Source organism: Typopeltis vanoorti, chromosome 4 (genome assembly GCF_054136105.1).
Source record: "Typopeltis vanoorti isolate ZY-2024b chromosome 4, IOZ_Tvanoo_1.0, whole genome shotgun sequence".
In the NCBI taxonomy this organism is placed as follows: Eukaryota; Metazoa; Arthropoda; class Arachnida; order Uropygi; family Thelyphonidae; genus Typopeltis; species Typopeltis vanoorti.
The window spans coordinates 105,403,539-105,416,370 of NC_143552.1; the positions used below are offsets into that span (position 1 = coordinate 105,403,539).

Below are 12,832 nucleotides of genomic sequence, written 5' to 3' on the forward strand. Positions count from 1 at the left end.
TTGTCTCTGTATTCTCTAAGAGCACAAGCTGACTTATTTGCCAGGAACTTTTGATATGCTTTCTTCTTTTCCTTCACTGCCTCTTTAACTTCCTGTGTCCACCATGGAGTTCTAATTTTTCTATCCTTCCAGACAACTTCACCACATGTCTCTCTAGCTGAATCAATCAGGGTTTTCTTCAAGGCTTGCCACTGAATCTCCAAAGTTTGGTTCCTGTTCTCAAACTCTTTCATTTTTCCTTCAATAATCTTTTTGTATTTTAGTCTACAGTTCACATCTGAGAGCTGCGCAACTTTTATTCATTTTAAAACTTTCTTACATATCATTCTTTTCAATATGAAATTCAATTTTATCCTGCTCAAGACTAAATAGTGATCACTTCCTATCGACAATGACATAATCAATGAGACTTTTCTTATTCCTTGCCTCTTCTCTCTATGTGAATTTGTGCACATTTTCATGTTGGAACATGGTGTTAGTAATGATCAGTCCATGTCCTGAGCAGAAATCCAACAGGTATTTGCCATTATTATTAGCTTTGCTCTTTTCTCCAAATTTTCCCAAAACATTTTTGTATGTCTGACAATCACTTCCTACTCTGCTATTTAGATCCCAAACAAGGACCAACTTTTCCTTATTCATTGTGTCAGTAGCTTTCTTTAGAGCCTCAAAAAATTTCTCCACTTCTACCTTAGTAGAACCTTCTGTAAGACCATAGGCACCAATAAGTCATATTGTCCAGTTCCCAATTCTGATATTTGCCCAAATCACACTACTTGACACTGCCTGCCATTCAAGAAGATGAGCCTAGTTTTTTTATGTTGAATACTATGGCTACTCCTTCTTTTCTTTGATTGTCATTGCCTGAATATAACATTTTGCATTCATTGCTCAGAAACATCTCATCAGTTTTTGTTTCAGTCACCCCTATTATGTTAATCTGGTACTTATCTAATTCCTCCGCTAGATCCATTTCTTTGCCATTCAGGCTTCTTACGTTGATAGTACCGATCTTTAACTCTGGTGATGTTGAGTTGGGGTGTGTTTTCAGATTTGTTCCAATAGCTGACTTTTCATTGTTGGCCCTGATTCCCAGGCAAAAAGAAAGGGCCTTGTTTAACTGGGCAATGCCCCAGCCGGCATGAAATTTTATCATATTGTACCATCATTTTGTATTTTGGTTTAACCAATAAGAATACAATTTGGTCAGCTAAATCCCAAATTGCCAGCCTATCCTCGTTCGTTCAGTATCCAGGTAGATACCCAACAGGGTATACCACAAGAAGATGAGGATTGGACATTAGGTCAGAAGCGCTGGTCGGTTCTCCGCATTCCTTTAAAGGCTATGTGGAGGTCTCCTCTCAGTTATACAGCTTTGACCCTTAAGCACCCCTATTATTATTATTATTATTATTCAGGCCTCCATGAAGTCAAAAGACTCATTGTGGGAGGTCCTCCCTAAGAAACACAAATTCTATCAAGACTCATCAAGGGGAGGTCTCCCCCCCGAGAAACACAGTCTATCATACCACTCCTTAAACTCATTGACTGTTCTCGCTCTCACTTCACCCTCTTGCAAACAGTTTCCTTTCGTAACTTCCAGGGATGGCCTCTTGTCATCACTCCTTCCAGCTCGTTCAACCAAGTGAAAGAACTCCCCAGTGTCAACCCTGTAACCACCTCCCAACAGTTTAAAAGTCTCAATCATATCACCTCTCCTTCTTCTATCCACCAAACTCTGCAGTCCACATTCCCTCAGCCGATCCTCATAACTAACATGGTACAGTCCTGAAATCATCTTTGTTATCCACCTTTGTACCCTTTTCCACAGTTAATTTATCCCCTTCAAATCCTGGGGACCAAATCTGAGAACAATGGTCTAAGTTTGGTCTAATCAGAGACTTATACAACAGAATGATAACTCTTATCTCTGCAGGTCAGTGTCCTTCTCATTATTGCAGCAATTACCTTCACTACCTTTGCAATATGTCGCCTAAACTTCAGGTTTCTATCAATCATCGACCCCAGATCTCTTGTCTCCCCTACTTCCTCCAGCATAACTCCTCCCATAGAGTATGCAGCATCCCATCGATGTTTCCCAAACCTCAAGGCCTTACATTTTGCTGAATTAAACTGCCACCCCCATTCATTTGCCCATCTATCTAGCTTATTCAAATCCTCTTGCAGGGCTACCACATCTCCACTATTACTAATAATCCTTCCCAGCTTCACATCATCAGCAAACAACTGAATATCCCCTTGCAATCCACTGACAATGTCAGTGATATAAAGGTTAAACAATATAGGTCCCAATACTGAGCCCTGTGGGACCCCACTTGTAACCCTCTGCCTCCTTGAAACTGTCCCACCATACACAACTCACCTATCGGACAGCAATCGCGAATCCAGTTGACCAATCTGACATCCAGACCCATGTGCTGCAACTTGAATATCAGCTTATCATGTGGCACCCTGTCAAATATCTTTGCTAAGTTTAGAAAAATGGCAGTATATGCCTTTCCCTCATCTAATGCTCTTGTAGCTTTATTATAAAAGGCTAGCATATTGCTAAAACAAGAGCGGCCTTTCACAAATCCATGTTGACTCTCACGGATAACACCACCCTCATCTGCCCAATGCTGTATACGGTCCCTCACTACTTTCTCCAAGATCTTAACAACTACTAATGACATGCAAACTGGCCTATAATTAGACACTTTCAGTCTGCTACCACCCTTATGCAATGGCACTATCTTACCTTCCTTCCATTCCATGGGCACCTTTCCCACAGCCAGACTTTCATTGAAAAGCCAAGTCAAAGGCATTGTCAGTTCCCTAGCACATTCTCTCAAAACTCGTGATGAAATACCATCCAGTCCCACAGCTTTACTGACATCCAGAGTACTCGGTATTTGAAACACACTCTCCTCCTGTACCTCTAAACCTCGAACCTGCCCTATCCCTCTAGTATTAAAACCAACTCCTCCAGGATGAAATACTCCAATAAAGTGTTCATTGAACAATTCCACTATGTCCTCTGCATCAGTCACTCTATTCCCATTTTTTGTTGAAATAATTAAACACAGGTTCAATTGTCCCAATATTTTCTGACTATCACAGAGACATATTCTGGCATAAAATATAAAAATTGCAAAAACACATAAATAAAAAGTGGAAAATATCAGACTAGAATTCTAAAATCAAAAATATAGCATGCTCTGAGTGCTGGTAGCTGGGCAGGTCTAAGGATAAACGTTTCCCAAATCTTGCAAAGTTTAACACAACCATAGTTATTCAGATTTGGTAAGTTTTTAAAACTTCTGCTGATTCCAAAACAGTCTTTCTAGTTTGTATTTGCTGGGATGAGGCATAGTAGTGGCAATGTATTTCTTATATTCTTCAAGAAAGATGTCGGTTGATCTCCTAGTCTGTTCATAATATGACAACAATATAGTATCATAAAAACTCTTATTAACAGATCCTTCAAACAGGCTTCTTTCACACTAAACAATCTTTCATTTGTTGTATATTCCCATCCAATAGCTACAATGTCAAAAAGAAATATAATTTCTGTACTTCATATGAAGTGCAGGCATTGTATTTCTGTACATAAGGGCAGCGCTAGCATCATATGAAGGCAGCTGCCCTTATTTGCTCTCCTAAAGAGCAACTCCCTCACTTCTGTTACAGATGTGTACAAGGTTCCTTTTGCTTGCAAACTGTAATATGGACAAACTGATAGATCTGCCAACATCCACCACCATGACTATGGTTAGTCAGGTCTAGGTGACTGTGTCTTGAATACATGCATAGAATCCAAAGGTGAGGGGAGGGGGAATTACTACATCTCATCCCAGCAAATACAAACTTGAAAGACTATTTTTGAGAATCAGCAGCAGATTTAAAAAACAATCAAATCTAAATAAATATGGTTGAGTTAAATTTCCCAAGATTTGGAAAACATTAATACTTAAATCACCAGCCAAGGCTAGCTACAGGACCACAGAGGATGGCCTTTACTTACAATCTGTGTGTTTTCCAATATTTATATTGTATGTAATTTTCAATATCCCAGAAGATGGCTTTGTGACAGATGAAATATAAACTATTAAACCTGGCTTTAATTATTTCTTTATGCTGTTTTCATTCCATTAAACTTGATTATGAGCTAGTGTTGTGCTGTATGAGAATCCTGTGATGAAAGGTGTGAAAATTATTATTATTATGGGCTACTTCATGGAGTCCTTAGATTCATCGAGGGAAGCCCTAAATATCATGCCAAGTACTATCCAACATTTCCACAGCTTTAAACTCATTCAGTCATAGCACCCACAACAGATTCTGGCAAACTATTCCAAGGGTTTTTTCACCCAGAAACTCGGGTTTTTTGTTCCTCAGAACAGACAAACCAGCCTGTGAACACAACATGGATCTACAGTCATAAATATATACTTAATCCCTCACTAGGAGGGTTCAACCAGTCCTAAGGAATGGTCAAGGAACAGGGTGGAACCCCCATAAGAATTTAAAAAAAAAAAAAAAAAAAAAAAAAAAAAAAAAAAAAAAAAAAAAAAAACCGCTCTCCAAGCAAAATCTAGTTCTTATACTTCTGCTAACTACACCCTTGCTCAATTTCCAAGGATGGCCCCTACTTCTCCCACCATTAGACCTGTTCTGAAAAATTTCCTCTGTATTAATCTTGTAAAAACCCTTCAGTAATTTGTATGTCTCATTTGTATGTATGGATAATGGAGAAGGTGTTGAAACTGTTTCAGAGGAGCAACAATAGGAAGAGTGACTGAGCTGTGGAGAAGAGGAAGGTGCAAAAGAATAGACTGCTGATAGAAACAAATGATTTGCGAGGAAGTGTAAATGAGGTAGCATGAGATTTGTGAGTACTGCTAAAGACAATTAAACAGCAACACGAGAGGGAGAACTGCAAGTTGCCAACATATGATAGTAAGAAGCCGCATAAAATAAATTTGAATGTAGAAGAGAGAGCTGTGTGCTGCAGATGGCCTATAACTGAGTGATAATAAAAGTGAAATTGGATAGACTGTTGACAGGAGGAGAGTGTGTGGCCAGTCAGGAAAACAAAAACTAGAGAGTGGGACTGAGTGTAAGCTACCAAGATCAGTGCAAGATAAGTAACGAGAGAATGAAAGATAAGAATGAAGGGATGGACTCAATAGGAACACCAAAGTGAAAGAACTCAAATGTGGAGAGGAATTGTAAAAGGGAAAAGGAAAAGAGGGGCAAGCTACCATGCTTAAATTATGCTTATGATGTCTAATATTCCAATGCAAAGAATATTAGGAACAAGAATGCAGAATTTGTGCCCTTGATATAATTAGTCTTGATATAATTAACAGGGGATGACGTACTCAGTGGAATAAAATATGATGGTTGTAGCATTTTTTTGAAAAACATAAAAAAGATAAGAGAAAGTTGGGTATTGTTGAAGTCAGCCTAATGGCTATGCCCTTCGCAACCATATGCCTGGGAAAGGAGTGTCCTAGGCTTGATTCCTGTCAGTGATGAGAGGAGCTGAAGGATCTTCCTCAGCCATAGCCAAGTTAGCCGATCTTGGGCATGGACAGCAGCGTTTTTTCCCCAGTTTATCCTGGGGTTTTTCATCCCACAAAGCAGGCAAAACGGCCTTGAGAACTCAACACTACAGGACATAGGATATACTGGGGCATAGGGCTGACCACCTTATCCAGTGAACGGTTAAGGTCCGATGATTAATAAACCCTCGACACCGCAAGGTAAAAGAGGGTAGGGTATAAAGAAGATGAAATGAGAGATGAGATAGAAAAGATAAGAGAAAGTGGGGTATTGTTGATGATCTCAAAAGAGCTGTAGTTCCTCCATGTGGAACTTGAAGAAAGCAACAATGATAATAGCTTTGAGGCTATTTGGTGTGAGACCAAGGCGAGCACAAACTGGTGTTTCTACAGGCCAGGAAATGTAGAGGAAAATGATTCTGAAATGAAAAGTGATAATAATGGGATTAACTGAAAGAACTGACTGAAAGCAGAAAATAACATGTAAGAAGACTGAATTCCTTAAAACCACTTAGGGACAACCATCTTATTATTATCATCATTATTATCATTACGTGACACCTCCAGGGAATCCAAGGACTCGTCGAAGGAAGGCACCTACTCTACAACTCTTATCTCCACCAATCAATCCACCAACTAACGAACCGCAACTACACCAAAGTCATCTACCACCCACCATCACGACTAGTATTTTCACAAATAATCACAAACATCCATGCCCATGGTGGGATTTGAAACTGCAGCCTTTTGGCTGGAGAGCAGATATGTTAACCACTCTTCCAACCAGGCCGGCAAGTATGCAGTTATGCAGTATGTAGTCGAAGCAAATGCAGGACATGAGTGTTGGAGTTAATATTACTGTCTCATACAATGATAACAGATTATTGCCACCAACTGACAAGAGCAATAATGTGGTTGGACATGAGAAGTGGCTAGGCAAGTACAAGCTTCATGGTAAAAAATGTGTATGGAATTACAGAGCATGGCAGGACTATGATAAATTAAGAGGACAGATTGGTGATATGCTGTGGCTTAATCAATTAAAGACAACAGAAATCAGTGTCTGGGACTAGGCCCAAAATCAGTTATTTAAGGTAATGTCAGATCATATTCCTAAAGTTATATTATATTCCACAGACCTCCAATGAGGTGTCATTATAACTTTGCATATTAGTCACTTGCATATTATTAGTTTGTACAAGAGCAGAATATTAAAGCATCCAAGATCAAATATGAATGATTGTAGTAGAACATGGAAAAACTATAGAAATCCAAGAAAGAAGCAAATAGACTATAAACTGACAAAAAAGCAAAAGAATGCTGAAAAGGATGGTGAAATGGCTTCTGCATCTACAGATTTGTGTACCAGAACATGACATACTGCATTCAATGAGCTGCAACTTTCTTGAGTTTGGGCCTGCTGCACACACAATCCAAACATAATCCCAAACAATGCTGAAATTTGACTTGTTTGGTGCAGAGTCCACCATGACTGGATAGTGGACCATTTGAAACCTAATACTGATGAAAGATAAAATCATGATACATATGCTCTTCAAATCAGATGGATACATTTGGATATGGCAGCCAAGAGAACATTATTTATCAGGGTTTATGATCCCATCTGTTACATGTAGAATAGTGTAGGAATGCTAAAGAATTATATATACACATGTGTACATACAAAAGATGCAGTGATACTTCCTAATTTTTGTTCTCAGAAAATATAATTTATTTAACAATGACTTGTACATGGATTAATCCTCCATTTTTTTGTGACCTCCATTTTTTTGAACAAAATATCCATCATTCTCTATATACTATCATCATTCCCTAAACACTGAAATTGAAGAGTTGTTATAAGCTGGAACACTTGGTGTATGTTTTACTAATGGCTCACCATTGTGCCAATGGTATTGGGTTTAGACTGATGATAGCAGATGAATTAAAAAGAATAGCAGATAGGCAGCAGGGTGGCTGTTCATTTGAAGCAGTCTGGTGTGAGATCAAGGCCAGTCACACAAAATATACAGTTGGTTGTTTGTATAGGCTAGGGTGTTTCACAGATGATCTAAAACACATGCATTGGCAAATTAGTACAATGAGTACAGGTAGAATGACTATTACTATGAAGATAAAGAATGGAATGAAGAAAGATCACATAGAAGGAAATAGAATTTATACACTTACTGAGAGATAATTACTTGAGGCAGCATGTGATGGAGGGGGTGACTAAGGGTGTGAGAGTATTGGATCTGGTCACTGGATCAGAAAAGCTATCCATAATCACGGAGGAAACAATGCCTCCAGCCTGGCAAAAGTGACCATTCAGTCTTGACTTAGGAGATTGTCCAACATGAGGAATATTCCGTCCAGGAGGGATATATGTGAAACCACAAAACAGGTGATTATGACAAGCATAGCAAGAAGCTTAAAACTGTGTCACAGTATGAAACACTGCAGGATAAGGATGTTAGTAGTGCATGGAAGATAATTAACGGTCATCTAGAGTAAGCCATATTTAATTGCATACCTAAGGTAAGGAGGGTTAATCAGGTAGGAATTAGATGGATGAGTAATATCATTAAGCATGAACTACAGAAAAAAATGCTGTGGAGGGTATATAAGGCAAAAGGTGACCAGCAAACTCACGAACAGTACAAGGCTCAGGCAAAAAAAAGTGACCAGCATGGAAGGAAGGTAAAATGAGATTATGAGAAGAATCTAGCCGAGCAGGCCAAAGGAAATCCCAAAGAGTGCTTTCATTACACAAGTAAGAGAAAGAATGACCATGGAAGATTAACCTTAATGAATGATGATGTCACAAGATGACAAAAGCAGAAAAATGGTTCAGTTACTGAGTGACCACTTTGCAAGAGTATATCATCCAAATGAGGTTACTGCTTTAACATATGTAAAGGACACTAATGTGGGAACAGAGGTGAATGAATTGGAGGTTCTTAGGATATTGCAGAATCTCAATATAAATACAGCTGTGGGATTAGATGGGATTTCAGGTCAAGTTTTGCGAGAATGTGCAATGGAACTGGCAGTGCCTCTGACTAGGCTCTTTAATCTTTAAATCTTAGCTGTAGTAGAGTACCAAGGGAATGCAAAGAGGGCAAAATAATTCCCTGCATGAGAGAGAGATTCTAAAACTGCAGTAGCAAATTATATACAAATCAGCATTTTAGGCACAGTGGTAAAAGAACTGGAAAAATTTATCAAAAAGAGAATTCAAGAATGGGTGGATAAAGATATAATACTGTATGAGGGGCAATATGGCTCTAAAGGGCAGATCATGCCTTAGCAATTTACTAACTTTTTCATAATAAAGCAACAGCTGAGTTGTATAAGGGAAATGGCTACATAATGATTCTGCTGGATTTTGTAAAGGTATTTCAGAAAAACATAAAGAACTCTGTCATGCAAATTAGAACAAATGGAGATGGATATGACACTGGTTAAGTAGATAAGAGGGTGGCTGTCACACAGATATGAAAAAGTGGTATATGGAGGGACAGAATCAAAGCAAATATAGGTGGCTAGTGAAGTACTGCAAGGTTCGGTGCTGGAACACTACTGTTTAATTTGTACATAAATGATATAGGATATAACCTGAAAAGAAACATTCATTGTTTGTTGATGATGTAAAATTTGGTAGAGTAATAGTTAATCAAGGTGATTAGAGAGCTTGCAGGATAGTTTAAATAGACTATCAATATGGGCAAAAGATAACTGGTGTAATGTGGAGAAATGTCAAGTTATGCATTTTGGGATATATAGATTACAAGAGCTGTGTACCACATTGATGGAACTGTACTGCACAAAATAGATAAAGCTAGAGATTTAGTGTGGGGGGGGGAAGACGGAGAGTTAAAAGTTTAGAGGACATATTGTTAAAGGTAGCCCATAAGATTACTTGACTATTGAATAACACATTAACAAGTAGAAATAAAGAAGTTATTCCTCTTTATAAGACCTTGATTCATCCACATCTAGATTATTGTGCTCAGATCTGGTCTCCAGGTTTCTTGGGGATGAGAAAGCAGTGCAAAGGATTCAGAGGCACGTGGCCAAGATGGTGAGAGGCCTGTGGAATGTTCCCTATGAGGATAGATTGAGGGTGTGCGGATTGCAGAAGTTAGCTGATAGGAGAAAAAGTGGGGATATGATAGAAACATTTAAGTTGCTTAAAAGATTTTACAGAATTGATGTGGTGGAAATGTTTCAACACTTGGATAGAGGAGCCAGGACAAGGAGTTATTCTGGAAGTTGAATAAAGGTGTGGTTAATAGGGGTATGAGGAGTAGATTTTTTGCTTAGAGAGTTGTGAATGAATGGAATGAGTTGCCAGAGTCAGCTGTAAGTGCTTTGTCCTTTAATGGGTTCAAGGAAAGGCATGATAGTTTGGGTTTCTCCCATGATTTGTCTGGGAGATGAGATGCTAACCACATAAAAGTTTACTGCAATATCAAAGCTTTTTATGAACTACGTATTTCATCTGCAAGATAGCATCCTCTGAGTGCATTCCTCAGAGAGTTCAGTCCACCAGACACATAAAAGCAGTCCTTTTCCATGACAACATCACACTTACACCAGTTTTATGTATAAGGAATGTAATGCAACATTTGGTTGAAATAATCTTTCCCATCCTGTCAACCCTGTTCTGGCAACCTATACCATCTGTTTGGTACCCTGAAGGATGCACTCAGAGGACACTATTTTGTGAACATCACAGAGCTGAAACAAGCTGTTTGTGAAAAGCTCTGTCACAGTAGTCTCTTAAGGAATTGGTATACAATGCCAAATTCAGGTACAGCAAAAGTTTAGAGAGAATGATGGAAACTATTGATAAATGACAAAGTGCTTGCAAAATATTTAGGATTAATACATATAAAAGCAACTGTTAGATTATTTTCTGAGAAAAAAAATAGGTTACTTTCATACCATCTCTCATATGTGTGTCCATAAACTTTGTTTATGGACACACATAAGTAACATCTGAAACTCACTGCCCCAGTGAGCTCATGCTTCTTTACCTCCACCTGCACTGTGAGGATTTGTGGTATACTGATTACTGATAGGAAACATGAAATCCTCTGAGTTCAAAGATGTTGAAGCTACAAACCTGAAGTACAAGTCTCGTTTTCTGTTTACTTTTAATTCACAGATAACTTTTACAATTCCACAAATATCATAGACATTACTAGAAATGTGCCAATAACCTGCTTAAAATACATGACATGAATCAACAATTCAAATTTTTGAACTATATGAGAACTCCAATTAGAACATACTTCTGTTCAACCATATATCATGCTGTGAATGCTCATTACCATTTTTTATTTTAAAAAAAGTTATAATACGCTTTTTTTCCCCGTTTGATCTGAATATTAATTTGTGTTTCTCTTGATTCCTTGGTGCCTTACCCAGTAAGCTTTCAGGAAAGATGAAGAACAACTGGCCTAATTATCAGCTGTTTTTTTTTTTTTTTTGACAGACCAAAAAAAAAAAAAAAACCTACGAATGCCAGTGTTATAAAACTATAAGGGACTGTGTTAACCGAAGCCACTATCTCTTTTATTATTCGCATTACTTTTTTTAAAAAAATCCTACACCTATATTAGTGCCGTGGATTACATAAAATGAAAACACTACACTAAAAATCGACCATGAAACTTTTTTAAAAGCTACTTCAAACAGCAGTGATCTCACACTAGACAATAAAATTCATCAGTCGCCTTTATAATATAATAATAAGTACCAAACACTAGTTTGCCCATAGAGGGATTCGAACCCAGCGCACTTATTGAGAAAGCATAAACACTATCCACTAATGAAGTTGTCGGTGGCTAACACGATGCGCGATTTATATCATACAGTTCTTCAATTTTCCGAATTTCGATTACTTACCTTTCGGAGAAATCGTAACTCGGCTTCGATTTTCTTTTGCAATCTTTGTTTTCCTTCTTTAACAGGCAAGTGTTTGCACTGGCTAAGTAATTTTTCTGCATCTGATTGTTTATCTTTTAAAGCACAAATAATATCCCTATTTTCAGCAGACATTTTATTTTGAATAATTAGCTAACTGTACATTAACAATTCCTAACTACAAACAGACAAATCATAATTCGCTCTTAGGTTTCCAGGATCCACAACCATTCCACCATGTACATACGCTTCGCACGACGTTTAAAAACAGCAGAATACAGCTGTGCCAGTGTGCAACTCGACTGCAGCCACGCACTCTTCATTTTATTCATAATTATTAAAACACACCACTATGAAGTCAAAGTACTTATTGTGCATCTGTTCTATAAGAAATAAGTAAGCTAATTTTTATCGGTATTAAATATTGCCAGCAAAGGTTGGTCGATTGGTAGAGCCTCTGCTGCTAATGGCTCAAGCAAAAAGTTAAGCAAGTTTGAGCGCGGTTAGTAGTTGGAAGGGTGTAATTGTTCGATGCTGTTGGTACATTCTCCCTCGATGAGTCTTTGGACTCCCTGGAGGTGTCACATAAAAATAAAATGTTTCACTATTAGATGGAGGCAGTGCCGGATTCACGTATAAGCTAAAAAAACTACAGGTTAGGGCCTCGCAATCTGCCGGGGCCTCAAATAAAAAAACAAAAAGACCAGCTGATGTAATTTAAAACAGCAGGGGGCCTCTGAGTGTTGTATAGCTCAGGGTCTCAGCAAGTCTAATTCCGGCCCTGAATGGAGGCTACCAGGACAAAACACAATCAGCTGTTATCGATCCATTGTTAAATAAAGGCCTTTCCTTTATGACTCCAAAACTGTCAGTCAAATGGCTTATTTTAGTCATGTCACTCCCATCAGCAAATCGGTGGCAAAACTGAATGATATCATTCAGTTTTGCCACCAGTTGAATTTAATCCACTGTTTGCTTTGTCCCGAGCCGTAATTATGGCCAAGCACATGAAATTCTAGCCTGGCGTCCGAACAATGAGGGAAGGGCCAGCCCGGAGCACTCCAGCGCCTCGAGAAAAATGTAAAAAAGGCCTGCCTTTGTCCATTGTCATTCTTAATATAGAAAGAATGAAGTATCTGAAATGGCAATGGGCTGTGTACTCTGCTCTATTAAGACCTTCTATATCAAAGACTCACGAAATACTTCTTATCGGAGATCAAAGAAATACTTCTTATCGAAGTATTTCTTTTGTGAGCCAGGTTTGTGATACCAAGCATACATCTTTCCAAAATCAGTTTTGTTGTCATTAATTTTTAGTTGCCTTTTATTTA

At 38.3% G+C, this 12,832-nt stretch overlaps 1 protein-coding gene across 2 annotated transcripts in view; it reads right to left on the minus strand.

Moving 5' to 3' along the window:
- LOC150107571 (UPF0415 protein C7orf25 homolog) overlaps positions 1-11,748 on the minus strand; it is a 67,741-nt gene extending 55,993 nt beyond the window's left edge. For both annotated transcript variants that reach the window (XR_016548203.1, XM_090391391.1), the window contains exon 1: positions 11,484-11,748. Coding sequence is in view for 1 of the 2 variants with exons in the window: in XM_090391391.1 (XP_090247517.1) it covers positions 11,484-11,636 (153 nt within the window). In the remaining variant the exon portion in view is untranslated. The remainder of the gene's footprint in view (positions 1-11,483) is intronic.
- Positions 11,749-12,832: the final 1,084 nt, after the last annotated feature.